Genomic DNA, 26,958 nt, shown 5'->3' on the forward strand with positions numbered 1-26,958 from the left:
TCAAGCTGTACACAGCCTGAGCAAACAAAACGTTACAGGAGATGAGTGAAGAATATGTAATCATAAGTTAAAGCCTGACTGGAGCTGCTTCGCTTAAATCATCAAAGGCGGAACTTGAAGGCCGGTGTTTCTCTCATGACAGGCGGAGGCGAAGTGACAGCTGACAACACAAAGCAATTACGCTCCGATTATCTGATGCCTAAGTGATATAAAATATGTCCTCAAAGATGTCGAGTCACAGTTTCAAAGAGGCATTCAGTTAAGGTTAGGCTTAAAGGAAGAAATACTCAATCTGTCTTCCATGCATTTAGGAAAATGAAAGAGGAAATGAGACACTTGTATGTAACACCACCATGTTAGGTCACCTCTGCATCCCATGATGCACATCTGCTATCAGGTTCCTTGCTATCCTCTCCAACAATGTGTGGTAGCCCTTGTTACTTTAGCCTGAGCATCTGTCAGTGCTGAGAGTGTGACAGCCGGCCATTAAAAGCTGTGGGTTTTGTGATGAAGAGAAACTGCTCATTATGTGTTTTGACGCTCTGGAGGTGAATATAGTGAACAGCTGTTTGGGGCTGCACGAGGAGACAGACATGACAGGCATGGGAAGAGTGTGTGTGTGTGTGTGTGTGTGTGTGTGTGTGTGTGTGTGTGTGTGTGTGTGTGTGTGTGTGTGTGTGTGTGTGTGTGTGTGTGTGTGTGTGTGTGTGTGTGTGTGTGTGGGGGAGATGAGGGGTGGCAACAGACAATAAGGAAAATATTTAACAAAGCGAGAAGCTAAATTGGAGAGAGAAATTGAGCAAAAGAAAAAGCTCCAAATATTAGCACCCTCAATCTCTGTGCAGCTTTTGATGCTGATCTGCTCCTTTTCAATGTTTTCAATTTGTCACAGTTTAAACCACAAGAAAAACAGCCTCCTGCCAAGATGACAACTCAGATTGTTGAGGCGCGCCTCCGTGTTGATAACCACTGGGATTCGGTGTTAAACCTGGGAGAAGGATGGAACAGCAGTGGATGGATGGAGCAGAGTATTGGCTTTTATTACAGATATACTCACAACTTCCTCATGAGTAGAGTGCTCCACATTTATGCCATTGACCTAAAGAAACCAACAGAGAGAGAGAGAGAGAGAGAGAGAGAGTGGAGAGGCAAATAAGTAAATATATAGTGGAGGAAGTGCGTAATTTAACAAGTCTATGCTCATTTGCTGCAGTGGTGGGGCCAGAGGCTCAGCCTCAGGTGGCATACCATACTTAGAAGGTGAAAGGTAGTTGGCTTGTTAGCATCATGGATGGTGCAGGCTGTGGGGCCCCTAGAGTGAAACTGTGTTAACCTGACTGTTAAGATTTCTTGATGAAAAGCCAATCAAACAACAAAAATACAAACTACCTTAAAGAGACACAAAGCGAGACTAAAACTAAACCAAAAATAAAAGAAACAAGAATGACCACAAGGATACACATTACCACAAAGACAAAATAACCACGAAGACATGCAAAACAACCACAGAGAGGCACAAAAAATTGTGATTATAGTGGGTGTCTTGCTCCTATATAGTGGCGATAGGGGGCCTTTTGCACCTGTGTCTTGTTTGTTTGGCCTTTATTGATTATACTGACTAGAATTTAACAACCAGTACTGTCAAAAATATTATTGGAGAGAACCAGGTCTATAAATTTGAATCTCAACATACATATATATATATATATATATATATATATATATATATATATATATATATATATATATATATATATATATATATATATATATATATATATATATTTTTTTTTTTTTTTTTTTTTTTTTTTTTTACAGATTTTAGAAATAAGTAAAAAGTTCAAAAGCATAAAACTTTATTCAGAAATGAGTGAGCCCGCCCCTGGATTCCCTGCCTGCCCTCACATGGCTTTATGTATGTAAATAGAAGCAAGATCCCGCAGTATGACAATTCAAATAAGCCATATTGCAAATAAATACAGTATGAAACAGTGGTCATCCAAAGGTGGAAGCACTTGCAAATCAATTCATAATACAATTCATAATAACTTTCACTATGAATCTGATATTGCTTGGCCGCCCAATGAATCTACTTGATATTCTAGATAAACAGCACATCCAATAAAGCTGCCAGACAGATTTAAATTAACTTTTTAAAAGATTAAATGAATATCATTAGTAAATACGAGACACTTTAGGGTTTTGATGATTACAATGAACAAAAGCTATCAGTTATTGGTGGCCTAATGATTAATGTGCCACAGCTTCTCCAACAATGAGATGTTTGTGCAGTTAAATTGAAATGGTGTGTTATGATAAGAAGACTTGTGATTAAAATCATGCCATTAAAAAGAAAATATACATATATTCTTTTCCTGCTCAGTCAATGAAATTATACTGTCAACATAAGAGAGAGTTGAATTTAAGATGCAACAAGTGGCCACTCATGGCTGTGACCCAAATCAGCCTCGGAGCAAATAAGTCACGAACTGATGTACCAACCTGCAGCACAGCATCCCCGACGAACAGCTTCCCCGACTGATCGGCTGCAGGCGTCAATTGTCGAGAGTCAGAGGTTAATGAAAACATTAGAAAATAATTGCTCATTTCATACATGGTAATGTGGTGGAAATAGCAATCAATGTCTCTGTCTGACAAATCTCGGGCTACATCCTACAGCTCAGAGAGAGAACACAGGAAAGCATGAAATCTGAAACTAATGAGGATATACTGTAAACTGATTTGCAGCGGCACGGGAGGAGACAATGAAAGCTCTGTTGTGAAAAGATTTGTAAAGCTCTTGAGAAAAGGGCTCTTAGCATCCTCTGGGATATGAAGACGTGATTCTCTCCTATCCGAAAAGGCATTAAGAGGGATGTGGGCAAAAAGACAAATTACAGGGAAATGATTCACATGATGCTTTGATATTGCCTCCCAGCTGGAAACTGAGAGGTCACTGATTCTTACAATGTAACTGACAAACACGATTAAAGTATTTTCTCTTCCATCTCCCAAACAGCATGGTCACATTTACTCTTCCACACTAGCTACTGTTTAGTCCTCACAGTGTTTCTCTTTGCATAGTGATTTCCCAGGCAAGGCTCACTGATCATCAATAACTGCCCTAGTGGAAATACACAGCACAAAATGAATAATAAATGCAAAAAACACACAACTTTTTTTTTTTGCCTTTCCTTTGAAAGATATCTCATTATACAGTAGGTATGCCACTGAAAGGAGATTTTTTTTATTACTCTATCAGTAGGTGTACATAAAGAGCCCAACCTATAAAACTAATTTTAAACAAATAGTTCAACATTTTGGCATGAAGTAAAGAGATGGAGTCAGGAAGTGTTTACTTTAGTGTGGCATAAAGACAAGCTAGCCTAGCTCTGTAGTAAAGTAAAAAGATATATATTAAGTGTAGAAAAACATGAATGTATAAGCTGTGATTCTGGGCCGTTTTATACAGTTTCATACTGGAAGCATTTCTTAACAGACAATAAGTCATGCTGTCACACTGAGGTTGCCACTTTCGGTACCTGTGCACACCAACTGTTTCTGGTAACCTGTGTTATAGAAAAACCTGGGTCATAGGTGGAAGCCATTAATACAATGGTCTTGTAAACATAACATTAATGTGTGTGTAGCTTCTGCAAAGACAAACAGTATGTCCAGGTCATCTTGTAGAAACCTGTTACAGTCACTGAAGCGCCTTTGAAATAAAGGTTGTGATCCAAAAGACTCTTGACTGACATTTAAACCTGTCGAGAAGCATAACTGTCTTTGTAAAAAGCAAGATGTGCTCTAAAGTTGGGGTCACCGTGATGGCAACATGTTGCTGTTTAGCCTCCAAGGCTGTTTAGCCTCTCTGTTTTCTGGATGAAAACCACTTTTATAAAATTTATGTTTCAGATTTTATTGATCTGAATACAAAGCAAGACATCCTGGGTTCCACGTTTGTTAAGCAAGCAGTGGCAGCTTGATTTAATTACCCTATGACAGAAATTGTCTTTCTTACATTTATATTCATGATTAAACAAATGAGGTCAACTCGTTTCTTTTGACAGTTTTCTCTTTTATTAAGCTCTGAACCGACACTTAAACTAACTTATACAAGAGATATGAAAATGAATGCTGCTCTTCAAACGCTCAAATTTCATTGTTCATTTAAATGTCACCTGTAAAACATCTGCTGCGTCTTTCTAATTTCATTATCATTTCTACGATCAACCTGATTAATGGCATTTAACACTGCACTGAAAACCATTTCCACAAGTTTCCACATTACAGTAGTGAGATAACACTTTCTTACCTACTTGATCTTTGAAAATCTTTGAAATAACCACAGGCACGTTGTGCTCTGCACCTCCCTGAAAAGCAGGAGGGGAAGACGCGAATGAAGGTTATTGAGTTTCGGTTGTGAAATTTGCTGCCAAAACTGCTTTCTCAGACAAACAGTCATCTCTGCAACCCAAAGCCTTTTCATTTCCACTTTATTCTCTCCATAATCAAAACTTATCTGCTTACTTTGATGCTTAAGCCCAGACCGCCAGTCGCTTGTCTTCGCAGTACAACAGTTCTGTGCTTTAGAAAGTGGGAGTTTCTTATTGGCAAAAGGATATTGTGAACATTGAAACAGTATTCTGGAGTTATGCGGCATGAATTACAAAGCAAGTCTCAAGCCCTCGGGCGCACTTACATTTACTTGGGATTCACTTCCACTTGTGCAAACCACATCCAGCTTCTGTATGGTTAATACCTCTTTGGTCAATTTCAGGCAGACATCATAGGTATTGTTGGTCTCCTCATTGTACAGCAAAGCAATTCCAGATTTTGTCTGTTGGAATTGAGAAGAGCATTGACATTTTGCCAAGCAGAGCAATTATGTACACAATGAACATTTTAATCCTCTTTTCTCAATGTGTCATTTGTGTACCCCATTCTGCTGGTCTAGTTTTGGGTTAATTGGTTTTGCTTGAACCTTTGTGTGTGTGAGAGAGAGAAAAAAGGATTGCATGCTTTGAATTTCATATCTTTACCTTACAAAAACAAAGGGGGGGGGGGGGGGGGGGGGGGGTACACAAAAGTTCAGACAGTTGTTAGACAATTTAACTTTGAGGACAGAAATGACAACAACATCCAACTGAGATAAAAGAACAACGTTCAGATGTCACACTTTGCATTATGACGATCTCTGTGTAGGTGACACACACAAATACCTAACCTAACCCAATCCCACCCTGGAATTTAATGCATTTCCTCTGATCTCTCTCTGCTCAGTACTATCTGCAAACACCAAATGAAAACAGCCAAACCCTCGAGCTGCTCTAATGAATTAGAAACAGCCTGAACTTTGTCTAGAGATTAAGTGAATGACTGCCAGATAGTTTTTTTTTTTTTTAAGTTCTACAATGCTGTGAGTCACATTTCAGATAGTATAGCTCAGTGGTTCCCAATCTTTTTGCCTGACATGCCCCACACCCCTTTAAAATGAGCTCAAGTACCCCTTTATTCCAAACATGCCCTTTTGAATTGAATTTAAATTGGACATTATGACACACTATCAATTATATGAGAGTGGACATTGACACACAACTTTTTTTTCCCACACAACACAAACCGATGCTAGAATTGTCATTGTTTGGGATGTCTCTCTTCAGGTGAAGTTTGTATTTATACTACTAACACTTTGATTGGCATAAACCAGACATTTCATCCACTGAGCTGTTCCTTGTAGCCATCTATTTTCACTACTTTTCACACACTCTCAGACACAGCATGTGGTGTATTCATGTGTTACATCTTACTCAGGTTAGCGGGAGACCTGTACTGTGCTTTCGGCCTAATGTAGCTGGTAGTTTATTATGTTATTATAACAGTAAATATAATAAAGATGAGCTTCAGACCAATTTGTGAACCTGTATTTATTTACCTCCAAAACTTAAATGTATTTAACCAAATCAGAATTTCTATGTTGGCTAGCTGCGTGGCTCTGGTCCAACCTGAAAATGGCAAAAGAAAGCAGCGAGCTTCGTATGATCCTATCCCTGAGCTTCATCAACATCCAGGCACAGCAGTCAATAATAGATTGATGGATGATCTGACATATAAACAAATGAAAGGACAAGAGCCCATATCTGATAGAAAAACAATTTGCAGTTGAACTGAAGTGGCTTGACCGAAGTTTAAAAAAAAAAAAAACAGCTTAATATGCAAGGAGCGGACAAAATAACTGCAACACAAACACATTACAGTCCAATATACCACCACAAGCAATGGCCTCAAAAGGTTACAACAGAGGAGACTCAGTGTGTTTTCGACACAGCCTCACCAGAAATTAAGCATTACAGGCTTCACAAAGATGGGATTTATTGCAACGTGTCTCGTTTGTGTTTCAGTTATTGTGTCCACCCACTCTTTCATTTGACAGGTAGCAGGTTTAACCCACTAGGTTTCCCTTTTGGCTGAAGTATTTTCAAATGCCTCCTACAACACTGTTGATAATAAGTAGAGCACTATGTGGAGTACCTTACAGTTTTAACCCTTTTATCAATGCTTTACAGAGAGTGTTTCCATGGTGTTTCAATACATACAAAAAAATAAGGAAAAAAGTCAGTGAAGACTTGATGAATAACAAAAGTTATCTCATTATCATTACACTACATTTTTGAAATTTTTTGAAGATTCTTTTCTCACGATTATTCTAAGAAACACCGGGACAGGAAATATTACATCATAAGGAAACAGGAATAATAACGATTGAAAACATCTCATTACAGTTGTGCATTAAAAACATATTTTCATCATTTTAAGGCGGTGGGCAGCAGCAGGGGGACAAAAATACAAATGTTGGTGGTTTGTTGTCCTGCTGTTGTTTTGCAGGAGATTGAACTTTTCATAGATAATGTACTCTTGAGGGGTCAGAGTGGGTGAAAAAGGTGACAATCACTATGTGATTGAGGTCAACCAATTCTCCTTTAAGAGAGTTTGGAATGAAGGTTGTGCTCTTTTCCCACCGAAGACGACAAAGTATAAATTAAAGCTTCATCTCAAGGCTTTGTTGAAATATAAGACACAAAACAAGTGTAAAAGTGTGACGGCATGGCATTACAAACCTATCAACACACTGGGTCCTTGTATTTTGAATGTTGTAGAGGGACAGGCGTTTTACATTGATCACAGCTATAGCCAAAAGGGGGAACAAGCCTTTTATCAACAGTTACAGGCCATACAGCACTTGCTGCAGTCAGTGGCACTCCACAGAAGCTGCTAGCACATCTCTAAGCTAAGCTGGTCCTCAGATGTCAGTCACTACCACTATGGAAAATACCCACCAAACTGGCTTGAAATTTCCATGTAAAAATATACATATATTTTAGTGAGAAAAACAGCAACAATAGCAGTTTTTTTTTTCCTCATTACAGTTTCTGTTTGCTCAAAAAGTCTGGAGAATTCAACTTTCAGCTTTCAGCTGGGCTGGGACACTGTTCCTAAACCACCGTTCTGATGCTTGTTTTTGGTGCTAAAAATAATGAATAATGATATGAATTCTGACATCTGAATGAAAACATCTCTTGGCTCAATGAATGGTTTATAATACTGGATTGACAGGCTGATCTTAAGGGGGATTCCCTATTTAAAGACCTAAAACAATTCATTTCCCACTGGTTGACTTTTAGCTCGGTTTCAATGCAATAGTGGGTGTTTTGGATTAATATGGTGAACATGGATTAGTTTCATAGTTTCAATTAATGACGGGTTCCCTCAAGAAAGGAATCCATAGCGTGGGAATACATGTGGGAAGTGGGAACTGATGTCCCCCCCAAATAAAGCAGCAGCTCTTGGGCGTATCATTTGTGAGCACTGTGCTTCTGCCAGATAGTTCATGTGTGACTGTGTGCAGGCATGAGGGACCACACAGAATATCCTGGTAACTACGGTGCCATCTTGCAACCTCATCGCATTTGTATAGACTGAAAACAATAGAAGGGATAAAAGCAGACTTGTGGGACACCTATACACAAAACAATCTCGTTAGACACCACACGCTGTTTGCATATTCTCTCTAGGCAGTCTGTCAGGAAGTCTTTAATCCCGTGAAAAAAAATAAAAACCTTCAGCATTCACATCACACAGCCACTGCAGAAGCACATGTATCTGCAATCTATTCAAAGCTGAATTGAGTTAGAATCTTGTGACAGCATATCATATTCATCGTGCTGACTGTGGTCAGACTGTGTCCTCTTTTCCCTTTAAAAACCTTAAAGCCAAACTGTGGGGGGTGAATCAGACAACCTAATGCAATCCAGTACAACGACCCTGCAATATATCCTGTGACTGGGAGGTTTAAAAGGTCCAGTTTCTGTGGCTCTGGTGTCCCTGTCTGGGAGGTTTTAATGCAAGCCTATGGTAATATTCGAAGTCGTATTTGTTTGTAATATGTCAAAGAATCTTGTCTTCTAAAACCTGATCAGCTTTTGAGGAAAAGAAGAAAAAAGGTTTGTGAAACCCAAGCTTTGAAAAGCATTTACCTACAAATCACTATGATTAAAGAAACCTCTGACTGATGAATATTCTCAAAGGCAGCCTAGCTTTAAAAACTGGAACAAGCAAGACTCCATGTTGGAAAAAAAAAAAAAACACTGCCATTTTATCTCCTCAGCTGAAAATTAGGGTGTCACATTAGGACTCCACTTGGTTGCTAATGTTAAGATACAATCCGGTACACAATTCAGGCCAGGTCCCAATCATGCACAGTCCAAACTACAAACGGAGCTTGATAGAATTTAATCAAATGTGAATCCACCTCTAAATCTGTTTATCAAAGGCAAATCCTTTTGAATCCCTTCATATCTTTTTAGGATGTTTGTTTGGTGGAGACTCTACTGTGCTGGAACGGTGCAGGGCTTTCACTGCATATTTTCTCACTGCTTTGTGATATTCATTAAAACATCATTTCTTCCTCGCTGGGGGAAAACATCATTTCTTCCTCACTCAGGGAACTCTGTGCGAGAGATGCAAAAATAAAAACAACACAGTGGAAATTATATCAATTCTACTGTATCATTCAGCAAATGTCAGCTAAATAAATGGCTGGTTTTTCTACATGCACAAAGCACTGAACATTACCTGAAGCTGAAATTGCTGTTGCGCTTGTACAGGTTACAGAATATGGTGCAACACAGACAGAAGCTTAAGGCAGAGCAATCGTCCTTTGAAGTTAAAAAAAAATGCCTCAACTTCTTACTTTTATAGGATGAACAGTAGATAAATACAGTATTTAAGCAGACACACGTTATTCCCCCTGAGTACCCCCCCCCGCCCCCCCCCCCCCCCAAGTAAATACTATATTTTGTAGTTGTTTTGTTGACTTCTGTGTTTCCACTTTGGAAAGTATAAGTTAAGGTGGACGACCGTGTTCAGGTCAAACAACAGTGTCGCTGAGTTAGCTTTGTGTCAAAGATGTCATCAAAAAGTGGCAAAAGAGACTAACTATCGAGAGCACACTTGAAAGATTCAATGAGGGTTTTGTTGACCATGGAACCAATCTCCAGTCCAGATCAATCCATACTGGTGGGAGTCTTTCCCACCAGTATGGATTAATGCACCAGGTTAGTTTTTCACATACAATGTTGGAGGATAATCAAAGCAACACTTTTATAAAGTTGTTAAAGTACTTCTGTAAAACTGATCTTAAGAATTATTGTCCTATTTCAGCCACTGTGGGAAATATGTGCGTATCCACTTTGCTTTGTCATCCTCGAATCCTGTCCAGCTGTTGTTGCATATGGGTTGGCAAAAAATATTTCACAATAAAAGCCCTGTTAACAGTTACAAAAGTGTTGATTTTGGCCAAACGGGAGGGGATCAAGGCTTTTTACTAAAATATGAACAGTTACACTTATCAAACACAGGGATTTAGAAATAAGGGCCTATCTTAATACAAGGCCGCTTCAAATAAAGGCCTGTTACCTTCTGCAGCAAGGTAAATAAAGGGCCCAGTCACTATTTGAGAAAATATGGTAGATGATTAGTTTTTAGTTGGTGGGGGTCTCCTCACACAGAGTAGGTGAGCAAACGTAAACAGAGATTACAAAGCCCATCAGACACATTGGATATGGTCTGACTTGATGCTGTCACATACAGTGACAAAAGACTTTCAAAGCATGCGTTGACTTTATTTAAAAAAAAAAAAAAAAAAAAAAACAACTTTTCAATTAGCAACCCTGATGTTCGCCTGATCAGTTTAGAGGCATTCATCTAATTTAAGACCACTTTTGTTTGAAGGTCTGTTTTTTTTGAAGTCTAATAAGACTAATAAATCTCAGCAGGGTTTGCTGCTGAGATGAGACAAGTTAAAGAAAAGACACAACTCACGGCACAACCCCTGTGGAGACTTCTAAACTCACAAAGACGGGAGAAGGTCGAAGCTGAGCTTTTGTTGTTGTTTGAAGCTTCTTCTCGTGCACATGGTTCACACGCTCAGTCCTAAATGAATTGGAGTGCAATTTGACCTGACAGTTGGTGATTAGACAGATTGGTCACACTTGCTTGAGGAGTGCTTATGAACAAGTCATCAGTGGCGGCGTGCTTGAGGAGGAGAGTGTGTGTCTTTTTGTTGATTTGATGATTGATTATTTCATTACAGAGAGACCAGGCACAGTAAAGATAAATTAAATAAGATATGAAGCTGGACATCTTAAGCCCATTGTCTTTATTATACACTTTAAAGTTTTTTTCTCAGTCTTCCAGCACAGCAATTGGCTGCACCCACGAAGGTCAGCCCTGCTACGGTCAAAGTGCAGCGAATCTGAGCATTCGACACACCCCTGGTCTGCTCATAGCACTGCGGACGTCCACGCAGAGCCACTGAATGCACCACACAATGATGAGGTAAAATGAATGGCAAATGAAGACATGAGTGAGCAATGGTCAGCTGATCAAATGCTGTTTCACCAGGTAAGTAACACAACAGGACACCAGGCACCACGTCCTCATCATGGGCCCGGATCACGAGCAATCCCAGCATACAAAGGGTGATAAAAATAAACAGAAAACTATTCTGCCCCAAGAGCAAATGCATTGTGGATCCTCACTAAGTCTCAATATTGTAACTCATAATGAGAACCGACAACAGTGTTCTCTCAAAAAAAGATGCAGAAAAATTAAGAGTTTGAGAGTTTTGCTGGGACCATAGTTGAAAACCACTTCTTAAACTGATAGCCTGTCTGGAACAATAACACAGACTAATGGCCTCCACAGTGTAATTTTCACTGTGTGCCACTGACCACATTCCATGGGATATCTAACGCATAAAACGCACAAAACAGTAAGGGGAGTGCTACAGCTAACAGCACCAGCACCGACAGTCTCTTTACAACAGGAAACAAACAAGAAAACAAGGTTCAAGAGAAATGTCGTGATTTTTAGAAACAGTTGCACCTCTAAATTGTGTGAGACGGCGGCTGCAAACTGTCTCAACCATCACTTGAGCTGTTTATAGTGTTTGTACCAAGGTATCACAGTTGTGGCTCCACTGGGATGGAGTAAAGTCAGAGTTGAAAGAAGTGAATCAGAGAGGCATCATACTTGGCTTGGCACAACTGAAGTGGAAAAAAACATTGTATATGCTCAGTGGATCATGAGCACCAGGATGCATTTTTTTTTCTAGCTAGAAATTTCTGTTAAGAGTCATTCTTATCGACTTTTTCAGTAAGTGCCACATTCCTAGTTCACGGGAAATGAAGCACTGCTGTCAGGACCACGGCACTGTATGAGTGCACTGAGGTTCAGCCCACAGTACATTTTCCCTGCAAAGCTAAAGCATTTCCACAGCTGAAACATACACTTTCACCAAGCCCTGCACCATTACCTCATCTTGAGGTCTGTCTTAAAGAAGTAAGGCAGGGGTTCACAGCATTTCATCGAATCCAAATCCTTTCGAATGCCTTATCAAATCTAATTAGGATTTCTCCTCTTCCGCAGGTAAGTAAAGTTATAAATAACTAAACCTAAAGGATTCAATTTAGATCTGTAATCAGCTTTTGTTGTCTGAGAAGGCAGAAACAGTTTTTAGTGGGAGCCCAATTAATGTGAAATCTGTGGCGACGATCTGTAAATTAGAGGATCAGCATAAAATATGAGAACTTGATGAAATGTGTCTGACACACTGAAATAACAGGTGCAGCCTTATTGCTTTGCACACTGTATATTTCAGACAGAACTTGCTCCTAATACTGGAGATACCAGTGCATAACTATTAAGCTGATAACTGTAAAATATTGATGTCTCATGTGTCCAAGTTTAACGCTGAGATTCATTTGAATCTGACATGACATGACATGACCATATCTCTTTTCTCTTGCCTGTATATGTCATGTAAGTACTGTCTTACTTATTAGAAGTTTTAGTCATTAAAGGATTAAAGTCATTTGCTACAGCGGTATTCACAATTAGAAAAACTACTGCAGAGTAACTGGTAAAGTTACTGGTAAAAATTAAAACAAGGATGACAAAAGAAAGAAAATAAAAATAAGAAAACAAGCAGCAGCAACTGCATACAAAGAAATGTATTTATATTTGCTCTGAAATTGTTCAGTTTGTTTACTTAAAGGCAGCAGGATAGATAGGGTACACAATGCTCAAAGAGACAGTGGTGGTGGTGTGGCCCCCCAGGTGAGTTTGTCTGTCTCACCAATCAAGATCAAGAATGTCTGTTCTGGATGAAACATGATGTCTCACACTGATTGTGCAGCTGTTTCTGGATAATATTCAAAATGATTGTGACATTTTACTAATGTGTTGACTTAAATAACAATTAGGATGTGAGTTATTTCCCTTGTAGAATTGTAGAATGGTGCCTTGTACACCAATAACAATAAATTTTATGCTTTCTCTGGTGTAGTACATTGGTTTATACAGTACATTAATCATTTATTGACTTCAGAGAGACTGGACGCACTGAGATTTAAAGTAGCAAAAACCAATTTTCTCCAAAGGAAAGCACTGCGATCAGAGGGGGCAAAATTAATCCCTGACCTTTGTAGGGCCCTATAAAATCCGTTTTATTTTTTCCCAAATTCCGTTTTTTCCATTTTAATTTTTGGGAATTATGTTTTTTCCATTATAGTTTTTGGGAATCTACCCAAAAAACAGTGTGTTTTTAATGTAAATGACTAAAATGTACACAAATTAAATAGAAATTAACTTAAATTTATTGAGGTGACAGACAAGTATGCTTTCAGACAGTAGGTGCCATTATCTGTGACCACTGCCCAGGCATCATTCAGATTTGACTGTTGCTATGGAGGGAGGCTAGTATGGCTTGGGAAACTGTTGAGTAGTTGCATCTATCCATGAAGACAACATCCACAAGAAAGTATTAGTTTTCAACTCCTCTGATAAAAGAAGAAAAAAAAATTAGCTGGCACATGTAGTTCTAAATGTCTGTTTCATTTATTGATGTAGATTAAAAACAATAATAATAATACTAAAACCTGAACCAACATAATTTTGATTAGATTATTTTATTATGAACATGTAAATTTAAAAAAATATGTTAAAAAAAAGGAAAAAATAGGAAAAGGAAATGGACAATATTTCCACTTCTATTACGATTTGATATCTTGATTTACATGTCCAGAAAGTAATCCCTTTAAATCTTATTTAAAGGATTTAAAGAAATATAAGGTATTTATTAATATTTATTTGCAAACGAACAGATGAACACGGTGAGAGAGTTCACGTGTAATCATATATCATTAAATATGGTGACGACTGTGTTATACTTAAAATGACCTAGGTTCTAAAGTGTTAGTGTTAGGGGCAGGCTTTCACTGGCCTCTGCTGTGTTCATCTTTGTGGACCAAAGAAAAAAGCTTTGTGCTCTGCTTCATGTACTGTTTAGGTGAGTTTGTGCCACAGGTTTCATTCGCTGATTCGTTCCTATGACTGAGTGATGTCATAAAGGTCACAGGACATTCCGGAACTCACCCAGGGCTTTAAATTCCACACTCTTTACTTCGTCAGTTCACTTTCGTTCTTGCGTGCAGAACCAAAGACACATCAGTTTGGCATTAGTTGTGAGAATTTCCAACAGTCTTAACTGAGAGATTTTGAAGAACCATCTGTGACCAAAGCAACCTTCCAAGAACGGAAGAGTAGAAGAGTAGAAGAACAGGACCAAGAGTACTGTGAGTAAGTACACTACTTTTCCTTGTACTTGCATTGCATGCACACTTCTTGTTTTTCTGCACTTTATTCTTTTTTCCTGTTTTGCTTGTGAGCTGCCTAACAAGTAAATTTCCCTGCTGTGGGATCAATAAAATCTTATCTTATCTTATCTTATCCCACTGTCAGAGAGCCTGGCATCCACTAGCACTTCGAAAGAAGGCAAAAAGAAGACATGAAGTCTGAGAAGGATAACTCCAGGCTCACATCAAGTCGCTACAGACAAGAAACCCAAGAAGGCCCAGGAAGAACGTCCCCAGAAAGGAAGACGATGAAGATCTACCAAGAAAGATCTCTCCTGAAGAGGCCGTACAGTGCTGTTTCAAAGTGTAGCGGCAACAGATGTGAGGTCCCCTCCCCAGAAAGAAAGAGGAGGAAGATCTGTAGGGAAAGAGCTCACCTAAAGAGGCCCTACAGTGAAATTTCGAAGGACAGCGAAGAAAACCAAGAGTTTCGCTCTCCAGAAAGAAAGAGGAGGAGGATCTGCATTCAAAGACCTGTCCTGATAAGGCTGCACAGTGAAGTTTCACAGTGCAGAAGACAAGAGATCGCCTCTCCAGCAAGAAAGAGGAGGAGGACGACCACAGCAGAGAAGGTGAAAGAGGAGGTGAAAGAGGAGGAGAAAGTGGAGGAGCAACCAAGCCCCTCCAAACAACATCCTTCTCAAGCCCAGTCACAGACACCGACAGGGAAGGACATTTTTAGGAGCGGGTTGTGGAAGGAGGACAGGAAGGAGGACAAAAAAGAGACCAAAATATGGATCATTGGGTCCAGTTATATTGAGCATGGAGAGAAAGCAGCACTGAACTTGTTTGGGGAGAACTTTGGACTTAACGCCAAAGTGGAATGGTTTGGCAAAGGCGGCATTCGCTGGTGTAAAGCCCTCCCCAGTTTTTATGCTGCCTTGTCCACACATAAAAGTCCCCCTGACATTGTGGTTTTCCACGCCGGCGGCAACGATCTTGGGCTGATTCCTCCCAAGGAACTTGCATGTAACATGAAGAGAAATTTGACACATCTTCATGGAGAGTTCCCCTCAATGCTCATTTTATTTTCATGCATCAATGAGCGGCAAGTGTGGAGATACGGACGGCCATGCAAGATGGACACTGAGAGGAAGAAGGTCAACTCTCTGGTCAAGCGGATTGTCTGCGACATCGGTGGTAAAGTCATTGAACATCCACTCCTGAGGTTTACAAACAAAAGACTATTTATGCCAGATGGAGTGCACTTTACCAAAACTGGAAATAAGATCTTTTTGTCGAGGATCCGTGCCGCCCTGCAGAACACCCCTCAGCTGGCCCAATGTGGCAACTGACTCCTTCCTGTTTTTATTCATGTATATATCTTTGTAAATATCTTTGTTAAAATCTTTGTAAATATCTTTGTAAATATCTCTGTACATATCTCTGTACATATCTTTGTAAATATCTTTGTTAAAATCTTTGTAAATATCTTTGTAAATATCTCTGTACATATCTCTGTACATATCTTTGTAAATACCTTTGTAAAAATCTTTGTAAATCTCTGTACATATCTTTGTAAAAATCTTTGTAAATATCTTTGTAAATATCTCTGTACAAATCTCTGTACATACCTTTGTAAATATCTTTGTAAATGTCTCTGTACATATCTTTGTAAATACCTTTGTAAAAATCGTTGTAAATCTCTGTACATATCTTTGTAAATATATGTAAATATCTTTGTATATATGTGTAAATATAAATGTTCAAAAAATGAAAAGTGACTGTGTAGAGTGGTGCAGTGTCTGTAGGGACAAAACCGTGTTCAAATGTATAATTATTTGCACAGTAAATGGATCTGTCACATACTAACAGACAAAACAGTTCACTGTGAACTTTACTGCCCTGCAAAGGCAGAGGGACAGTAACTACAGAAGCAGTACAGCTGAGGAAAAAAGGCTTTAAAGATTTCAAACTCACCTGCAAACTGTGTAACAGACAGAAAGGTTGTAATTTAACATTTAATATACTTTAAAGCCACAGAATACTTCAAAATGTAGATGCTGCTCTCTGCTTTAGATCATCTTTAGGGAGTGAAAACAGTAAATATAATCACAATATGTTCACTGAGCTTTCTTGTCCATTTTAACTAAGTGGTTTACCACAGCTGGTGTCATCATGGTGGTCCACTGGAGAATTAACTTTCTACAAATCAATTCTAAATATAAAACTACAAGGCCTGAAGACACAAAGCTTCCCAGGAAACCCTGTTGTGAAGCACTGTCTCTGGTTTTCAGAGTTTACTTCTTCATGACATTAACATGGAAGGCTGCAGGTTTGCTGTTGTTAAACACTATAGCTGTTACATTAAGGTATGTGAAGAATTTTAGTTTTAAATTTTCACGTCATTATTTGGAGATATTAGTATGCTTATCGATCACAAATCACACTAGCAGTCGGCTGCCTCGGTCATGTTCAGCACTGGGGCAGCAGGCAGTTTTGCTGTCAGAGTTTCATCATGTTGAAACGTGACGTAAAGTCACTTCAAACATGTTTGTCTGTTCAGCAAATCCAAAGGGAAACAAACCCTCAGGTTGATGCAGGGGCTTCTTGTTGCAGTGTATTTGCAACAGAAAGAAACAAGAGTCTGTGTCCCAATTCCACACCCCATACAAACAGTATGTGTACAGTATGTACTGTAATATGCACTCATATTCATAGTAAAAAGTTTTTGCTGTTAGGTTACAAGAAATACATTCAGCTGCCAGTTTATTAGGTACACACAAAACTAATGCAGACTAATATATCACTTCTGCATTAAAACCTATCTTCATGAAGGTCATGAGGTTTTAGTGGGGTGTTGATTCAACTATATGGTCGTTTTGTAGGAGGAATTATGTGGTGTTGCATTCTACAAATTACAAAAAACACAAAAATAAAATTGGAGACATCTTAAATGTCTCATGTTTACAGCGAGCTTACATAACATGTACATGCTAATAGTAAGTCAGGAAGCTTATACTCTGTAAGCTTTGTCCCTCTTTAATAACCTTATATTGAACAACACAGTGTGAAATGGTGAACAGGAGAGTAGAGAGAAAACAGAAGGTCCAGATCAGCTACAGCAATTCACCAGTGAGCCTGTCAAGTGACACACATATACACACAGGCATGCTAAAGATACACAGACAGCAGCTCAGTGCAACAGGTCCAGATCAATCACATTAGATCTGAATAATACCTGGAATGCAACAAAGAAAATTTCACCCCTAAATCCACTTTCAGCCTTCACCCATGAATCACCCTTTAGTTCCATCGGTTCAGTTTAACATTAACAGATCCCTCATCATGGATTTCATATAGTTTCAGCCATGATTCATGAATTTTGACCAGTGGAACTGTCTCTGGGCCACAACCACACATCACTCTCAATTTTCTCTCTCAGGCAAAAGGCCAGACAACAATAAAACCACAACGAGGAAGTTAATGAGTATGAAATATTGACTGGGCTGAAAAGTCAAACCAACGCCCACGCCCTGACCAGTGGAAATCATTTAACTATGCACACCAACAAGAAGAATTAACAGCTGTGCCAATTAGTAATTACATACTGATGGTCACTGACCATACACAGCAATTAGAAATAGGTTGGAAAGGGGCACATTCTCATGTATTTACAATAGTTGATATGCAGACAGGTCTGGCTTCCACAGCAAAAGTGAGCAACATACACATTTGCAGCACATTTGAGAAATCCTGCCAAACGCTGGCAAAGTTACCTCTTGTCTGCAAATACTAACATGCAATCCTGCCGGACAGCTTTAAAGTAAAAAGGCTAAAATTATTAATGGATTTTTCCAAAAATCCATTAAAAACAGCCCAGAGATACAGCTGCCCTGATAAACATAATCCATCATTTTAAATGAAACAACTTTGGTAATTTCTCCTAACAAGGCTTTACCACACTGCTAATTACCACATTTACTGGAACTATTTTCACCTCTGTCAATCAGGATGTACTCTTACCCAAGAGTGGAAAGAGTGTAAGTGTCTTCACATTCAGATACCACAGAACAGACCTACCTTTAAATAGCACCACAGTGATCGAGCCTTTTTCAGAAGGTTGTAAAAAGTCACCAGTCATCTCATTTATTTTAATTTACAGTGATGGATTGTGTTCATCAATGCAGCAGCACGTCTCCACAAGCTGTTTTTAATGTATTTTTGAAAACAGCAGGAGCTTATGACTCAGACATGCCAGCTAAACCTGCAGCAGCTTCTCACTGTGGTACAGTAAATACACAGTGCGTGACTCTTCACAGACTTACACTGGTTACACTGGAGTTACAGTCAAAGCAGTACAAATAGGCTTCACTGGCAGTTTCCATTTCACATATATTATGAAAATATAACTAAACATTAGGTCCCTTTTAATGTTCAAATGGATTAAATGTTGTTTTTTTTACCCAAATTTGCCAGTTTCTAATTGTATTATACTCTATTGCTCTGTCATATATTAACTTTTTATTGTTGTAAAGGGAAAATTTGTCTGTGCTTTTATGTTCTTAAATCTTTCACACTTTACTCTTTGCACATACTGAACAAATAATATATATGTTAATCTATGTCTTTGTGCTAAGCTAAGTTGGCCTAGCTTCATATTTCTACATATATAAGACATACAGACAGACATATGCGCGGTATCAATCTTGGAATCCAACACTAACAAGAGAGAAAATTGGCATGTTTCTTAAAAAAATCAAACCATTACTTCAAAGAGATAATGAACATTGCTAAGTTTCATGTGTAATAATGCAGCTGCTGAGAATTTGAAAAAGCTGTATTATATGGTCTCCAACAATTGAGCAATGCATTATATTTGCCTGAACAGAGAGACTAGAAATGTGGGGAGGAAGGGATTTGCAGGAAAGCAACTAGGCATGTAATGATGTGGGAGTTCAGTTCTTCATGGCAAATGTGGTTGTTTGATGTTTCGATGTCACAAATGCTTCTTTAAATTACTCTGTAGGTAAATTACCTTATATGCATTAGGCTGATAATTTCCCTATGGATCAGTAGATCCACTGTATGCAGTACCACGCCGCATGTCAATATCCTGCAAGGTCAATATACTGTAGCCAAGACGGAGCTCTCCTCATATGCACCAAACTCACAGAAATGTGGTATTATATCTTCCGCAATCATCCTTGTTCAATCTTCCACTCAGACTGACTCCATGGGGAATCAAAACCACTTGATGTATTTCCTCTCTGCTGTATATTCATTGTTTGAATAGGCTTGTCTTGCAGAGCTTTACTGTTCAAATACCAGCACGGTCGACTGTGTGAAAGCTGCTGTTTCCCCAGAATCCCTCCAACATGTGTGAGATTACTGCATGTTGTTTGGTCAGTGTGAGAGATAACAAGATGAGATGAAGGAAATTAGTCTCACTAGTCTCCAGATTTTCTAAAAATGCGCTTTTTAATTTTGGATTTTAGAGAATGATGCATATGTTGTTTTGTCTCTCTCTTTCATTCAGCCCAGACATAATCATGTTGAACAATGCAGTAAAAGTTAGGAGTCTGGTTTGAGTGGGGGTTGGGTGTTCTTCTGTTGGCACTATGGGAGGAGTAATTTGGGGTTAATGTAGATTTTGAGGAACTAATCTGGGACTGGTTATATTTTATTCGCCTTTCAAGGATGAATTCTCACTTTAGACACCATACAAATGTTTCCTTTTTTGTGTGTGTGTGTGTGTGTGTGGTCGTCTGAAGTGGTGAGAAGAGTGTCCGCGACAGTCCACTATCAGCCGGCAAACGGACAAGGTGGTTTTCTTTATATCTCTCTTGGAAATGAATGGGGACATTAAAATGCATAAGTTTCCTGCCTTGAATCTAAATAAAAATGCTAATGAAACGCTGTGGCTATTAATAATGCAGAGGACGAGTTTCCTTTTATTTGCTAAAGAAACATGTCAAGAAAGGTTCTAAACAGTGACAGCACAACTTGTTTTGATGCATCAGGATTTATGACACTACATATCCTCTTGACATTTTAAAAATTAAAACACCGCCTAATTAAGACTTTAATTACCGCCTGGTTTTGTAGTTAGTTGAATAATAGAATATGACTGTGCATAATGCTGTATTAGATATGTATCTTTGCACTTCTTACAGGGACTAATTATAAGCTTTAAAAAAAAAAAAAAAGGACTAATTTATGATATAACACTGGAGTCTGCACTTTGGCCCATTTCACAAGTCTCGTGGGTTCTTCCTGCCATTGGTTCATGTGCCATAAGGAGATTAAAGTAAAACTGTTGAACCATCTGACAGGAAATGATTTCTATATATGTTTATATAAAATGATTTTCTAGAATATTACTGAATATTTAATACAGTATAAAGACGAAATGCTCGAAGGGGTCAAAAAATATGCTCCACGTCATTGCATTGTTATACTAGGGTCATTGAATTACGCTGTTCATTTTGAAGAGCCCCACTCCAGTGATGGGAGAAAACTGAAATATAGTTTTACAATATGGAGTCTGATTGTTTTGTGTCCTTTCCAATTACCTGAGCGGCTCTGGGAAAATGAAAAGCTAAAGAGAATACATGTTCATGCTCCAACAGGAGTGATTTGGTTAAAATATGATTGACTTCCTGAATACAAAAGCATCGACTTTCACACTCCACTGGGGTATAATTATGCTTCTGCAGCTCCTGCCAAGAGAAACCCTCAGGCATGTGACCACAGGGGGCTGGAAATTTTATATGACATGAATGTTATTTTTGCATGCCTTTAAAAGGAAACAAGCCAAAGTTTGATTGTCTGATAATCATAGTGAATCCCTTTCTATTTAATCCCATTTGTAGTGATCTGAGTTTTGGGTGGTCTTTGCTGCTTGTTCCTTCTGTAAAGGTTATTTTGGCCAACAAGTCAATATCACCAACAGTCAGTGCAGTCCCTGTAAGGCTGAGTGTGAATAATTATTGTATCTTTGTAAATATTTCAGTGGCAGTATGGTTGCTTACATTGTGTTGACAGAGGAAGCCGTCCTGCTTACTCTCAATTATGAAACTGTTACATTGGCAACACATGGTTCATTTAAGTTTGAGTTACATCCTAGAATTAAATTTGCAATGAGCAAGTTGCACCAGCTAAGCTGGTTTTCATAAGTTCAGTCTAGTTATAACGCAAGTGTCTACTAAATGGACATTAAGGCATATTAAATTAAAACAGAGTGACCACACAAAACCAGTTAAAATAAATAATATATATATAAATATTTATACCCATTAACATCCAAGTTACTTACTTACTAGAGAATTAAGTAAACCAGGTTAAGTCTTTAATAACTTAAGTCTTTAATGGCGTAACCTAACCCTGAGTGTCTCACATGCAGTCGAGAAGCACCATATATGTATTTGCAAAACCAAGCAGTTCTCCTTAAAATCATCCTTCTCTCTAGCGAAACTGAAAAAATACTCTTTGAAAACTATTTCCATAAAACATACATCTCACCTCTGTGTTGCCTGTCGAGGTTAGTTTGTCTCCTTCGCCTTGTTGTGGTGCACTAAGATATAATGGGCTCATAATTGCTGAGCGGCTGGAGGGCAGAAAGCATCCACTGATACTTGGTGGTTGGTGAGAACCACAGTTCTAGTGGGTGGGTTTTTTTTCCCCCATCAGCGGCCATAAGGGGCAACAATGAGCCCAGTCCACACTCAAAAACTAACTTTCTGTTTTCAAACTGTATTTTCTGGTTTTACAAAAGAATAGACTTCAATAGATGAATGTTAAATGGTTAGTTCTACACACCTGGTTAACCACACCATCTCCATTAAAAAACAGCACACAGCCATTCCCTTGAGATTTTCTATGGGACCTTCTGGGACTGTCTCCCATGCAGTGGATGCCTGAAGCAGTCTAGGTGCAACCTAACATGCAGTAAATCACTAGTCTGAAACTAGCAAGCAGTTACCAAGATCTTAGGAAGGAGTTTACCCACAGACTTATGTATTTAAAATTAGCTGATGCAATTCAAGAACCTCTGTAGCCTTTGCAGTGACAGAGAATTGTGTGTACAGAACCTAACATTGTACATTTTCAAGTTCTTACATAAAGATACTGCTTCAAATAAGAGTGAGTTGGAGTCTCTCCCAGCATGGGGAGGCAGGAAAACACTCAGCAACCCTGCCTGTCCATCACAACACTAATATAGCCTGACATACAATTCAAACACACAACAAGACTGATGCACACATATAGACCTGTTCAGACTGGAGGAACCCGTCTACGATTGGTGAAACAACTCTGACACCAAATAGCAAGCTGCCTTTGATTTACCACTTAGTTATTTCTCCTGTGCCCTGGATTACTGAGAATCTTCATTCAATCATGATTCAGAAACTTGATGATGAGAGGACAACTCGTATTTGTTGATATGCACCCAGTGTGCCACGGTGACAATAAAAAGAGAGGAGAGGAGTGCCTCTCCAGCCTTTTATCTAATTCATCAGTGACTGTCAATCACTGATCTAGAGTCGGTGTATCTGCATGTCTCAGCGAGCAAAATGTAAGATTTCTAAAGAGCTTTTCCAGAAGCTGAATTTGATTGAAGGTCATTTCCGAAAACCAAACAGTTAAGAGACGAGGCTGAAATCACCCCTTTATAAAGGTTCTCGTACATTGGAAGAGTAAGAGCAGAATCCCAGGAAATACATTCTGTTGGGACATGAAGGCCAATTGTATCTAGCAAAGCTCTATAGGGGCATTTTGTATTCCAAAGTCAGGCTTCCAGTACAAAGATAATGTAGGTAACTACATGTGGAAAAAAAACATTAACATTAATTCAGCCCTGAAACTTTCAAATTGTTTAAGGACCTGCAAAATCTTGAGTGTAATTACTGTGGAAGCAAAATCAGGTCCGTGTTTAACACCCTTAGACTGCACACCAGGTGATCATAAATGTGCATGATGGAGTGAAAGCCTTCCAGACCTAACAGTGTTTGCGGGAGAGTCTACTGCAACAAGAAAACTCTGCTTACTGTGTAATTTTAGCCATCAGTCAGTGGTAAATGGAGAGAGGGACATGTGCGAAAACTGAACACGCTAAGCAGAATTAAGCCGCAGACTTGTGTCCCTCGAGGCTCAGGTATCCGGTTTTAAAAGCAAATGCTTTGTGAACAGAAAGTGCTCACAAAGCAGGACTCAGGGGAGAGCAGAAATTAAAGGTGCTATGTGTCCAGTGGAAGCAAGAAGAGGCCGACAGCTGAATGCCATGCAGCAAATGATGGGACATATTTTGCCCCAAGAGGATCTGCTGTTTTAACTGAAGCAAGTGCTTCAAACTTTAAATTAAAACAAACGTATGACTGACAGATACAGGAAAGCTATGGAGGGTGTCCATTGAAAGATGCAGGGAAAAAAATGCAAATAAGACAAATCATCATCTAAGTGTAATGGATATCTAATTTTACCCACGTCTGGCTAGAATGGGTTTGGTTAAATTTAAGGCAACACATGATGTTGGATTTTTTTTTGCTTTAAGCAGCTGCTAAAAAAAGGTCAAAATCATTTGTTTTCTTCTTCAAGTAGCCTAACCACAATACCCAATTTAACATGAAGCCCTTAAGAAAGCTCATTTCAGTACATGAATGTCTGAGTCTGACAAAAGAAAATAATGGTAATTACAGTCAGAATATAATTAAAGAACCAGAACTGTGCAATGAGCAGGCAATACCTTCATCTGGCAGACATGCAGAGAGATGGGCAACTGGTAAATCAAATCTTAGGTTATACAGCCAGTACTGACCAACACTGACGCCTGAGAAACGTCTACAAAATGTAAAGTTATAAGAGTTAAGCTGCTGTAGTGTTTGTGTGACTGCACAGCACAACTGCTGTATAAGATATCAAACCACAATCAGCCAAAAAAACACGCCGTTTCATCACATGGAAGGAAGGAGGACCGGCCTCCAGTCACACATCTAGTAATTTAATGCCTACTTGATCATCGGTTAAATTACATGACTTTTACAATAAGGCAATGGGGCTTTAGTTTGGCGTCGTCTTCTGGTGGATTCGGCATAAATATACTGATAAATGAGCCACGATGTGCTGCCGTATTTCAACGAGATTTGTTCCAAACTTGCAGCATGGCACACACATCAGTCGCACCCGCCGTGGCAGATTTAACGTTATTTGCATTGGAGATGGACAGCGAAGTATTTGTAAATGCTATTTATAAAAGTTAAAAGTTGGTTAAGGTAAGAGCGCCATAGTTTGTTAGAGCTACGCCGAATCATGCAGGTGTTGTTACTGATTTGGAAACGATTTATATTTCAAAGCCAGCTAAGTGTTCACAAGTATTTTTAAGTAAGAAACGCTTAACAGTGGGCTTTTTAAAGGTAGTTTGGACTTCCCGCTGCACATCAAAGAACAAAACGGTGCGTGTGCTCTTTGAAACTGCCCTTAAACACAGCACATCTCAAAAGAAATAGGACCCAATGCTACATAAATTAAGTTCATTTAAATAAATCTTAATGGAAAGGTTTACTTGCCGAAGTTGGAACCAAAAGGCTGGCGGGTCGCTCGATCAGCTCAGGTTGCTGTTTCCCGGTCACATTCATTTCCCATAAAACCGCTTTCTCTGTCCGCTGACTTCGACGAGAGTTTCTCAAGTCATTTATCCAGCGATTGACTGCAAGTGTTATTCACCGGCGTCCCGTTCAACGACAGAGGCAGACGGAGAAACCATGCCTCTGCGCTCTGTCCGGCCTTTTTTTTCTTCTTTCTTTCTTTCTGTCTTTTTTTAAACAAAGCTGCCCGTGTCTTGAAATTACAATAATTTTGTCTGCAGCAGGGACAAATCAGACACGCCGACGGTTGCTTATTTCCCCGGCTCAGCCCTCAGCACACACTGGCTCCTCTAGCTGCTGCTCATCAGTCTGCATGTCTCTCCACCTGCTGCCTTTCCTCCCATTAACCATTCCTGCGTCAAACCACAGGACATTAACCCATTCACTGATATTCAAATTCAGGCTGCATAATGGCGTTTAATCAGCAGAAATCGTGGATATAATTTTCATTTGTGTATCCTAAATTAGTGCTAGGAGGGGCAGCAGTCTGCACTGTAGTGGTGGTGGTTACAATCAGTAAAATCAGTCTTGGATTCATCACCAAGATACAACACAGCAACATGAGAATCAGTGTAGAGATAAGCACAGCCGAAATCCTTCTACCTTGTGTTCAGCTGGAGCTTGCCAGCTTCCCTGAGTGTGTTAAATCTTAATGGATACTGGCACAAATTAGTTTCTCTGGACATTTGGGAATGCTTAAAGGCAGGGCTTAAGGGGAACAGGCCTTGCTCATTTTTCTGGTGGAGGAGAGATGGGTCAGAGATGATTATTTGAGCCAGTCTTAAGACTGACTCCTTATCACTGGCCCCAGGGAGCCGGTGCTGCTGTCTGACTCCTACAACCTTCAGACTTACTTTGGATTTTAGGAGTATAGAAAGCTGTACAAAGAATATGGTACATCTTCCAATAACCATCACTCTATCAGGAGCAATAGACATTATGAATAGAGACTCTCTAACACCTAAGTGCACACAGTACCTGGGAGATGGTTTCACTTTGTATGATTACAAGTCTATAATTAGTGACAGACTTTTCCTTTGTGTTTTTTATGTTCAGGATTAAAGGTTTATGTATATCTGTGAAGGTTACAATGACAGGGCACTGTATCACAGCATAGCACTATCATCAGAGAGTATGAAAAGGTATCATCAGAGGACTGGAAAAGGTGTGATCGTAGCAAAAGCTACTTTAGCTTCATACTTGAATGACAGACATCCACTCCTGGAATTATATTTTTTCTTCCACAAAATTTGACAAGATGATGTTTTAGCATTGGAAAAATCCCCCAATCCCCCAACTTTTTGTTGGCTACTTCAAATGCAGCAGTAGGCTGTGTGGAATTCGGGATGGAGCCTTCAGTTTTAGTGAAATAAACATTTCTATAGCCAGAGCAGAGCTGTGAAGGTAAAAAAAAAAAAAAAAAAAAAAAGAAGAAGAAGAAGAAGAAGACGAAAGCCCTGATGTTTGAAAGAAAAAAGTCAGAGGCAAAAAAACAGCGTTTTATATACCACAGATTATGGACTCCATAAATAAAGCAGTTAATACATTAAAATACATCTCTAAAGAAAACTAATGCTCGCAATATAATAATACCCTGTCATCATACAGTACAGTGTCAAACATCACTGCTGTACAACCTCCAAAAGAAATCAAGGCAGCTGCTGTATGTTAACACACTAACTCTCTGTCTCAACAGGAACAGTAAAAAAAACACACACACACTAAGCTCCACAAGTCACTAAGACTAAGTGTAGCACAAAAACCCCAAAGACAGCACGAAACGGCCCAGTATTTTAACTTAACAGGATTGTTAAAAATGGCTCATCCCCAGTGCCAGTATCATTTAAATGCATCGGTTGATTCTTTGACCCAGTGATTTTGTTTGCTCTCTTTGACCTGGCCATTTTCTGCTTGAATTAAGGACTTTAGGACAAAAACACTGGCAGCCATACTCTGGAAACAAACAAACAAACAAACAAAAAAAAACAAGAAGAAATGCTTAGTGCTTAATGCTTACTGTGGGATCAACCTTTAATACAAGTCGTTAAGCAAACGCAGCTAAAGACAGAAAATAGTCTGGCTCTGTCCAAAGGTAACAAAATCCACCTAACAGCACCTCT

General features: G+C 39.1%; 1 protein-coding gene across 1 annotated transcript in view; it reads right to left on the minus strand.

Moving 5' to 3' along the window:
* The window catches only part of sntg2 (syntrophin, gamma 2), a 69,562-nt gene extending 44,733 nt beyond the window's left edge, over nt 1–24,829 (minus strand). The window contains exons 1-6 of the mRNA XM_041060989.1: nt 24,761–24,829; nt 4,703–4,840; nt 4,531–4,587; nt 4,316–4,373; nt 2,503–2,546; nt 1,058–1,099 (exon numbers count right to left, since the gene is read on the minus strand). Of these exons, the coding sequence (XP_040916923.1) occupies nt 1,058–1,099; nt 2,503–2,546; nt 4,316–4,373; nt 4,531–4,587; nt 4,703–4,840; nt 24,761–24,829 (408 nt within the window). The remainder of the gene's footprint in view (nt 1–1,057; nt 1,100–2,502; nt 2,547–4,315; nt 4,374–4,530; nt 4,588–4,702; nt 4,841–24,760) is intronic.
* Between the last annotated feature and the right edge of the window lie 2,129 nt (nt 24,830–26,958).

Source organism: Toxotes jaculatrix, chromosome 17 (assembly GCF_017976425.1).
Source record: "Toxotes jaculatrix isolate fToxJac2 chromosome 17, fToxJac2.pri, whole genome shotgun sequence".
NCBI classification, from domain to species: Eukaryota; Metazoa; Chordata; class Actinopteri; family Toxotidae; genus Toxotes; species Toxotes jaculatrix.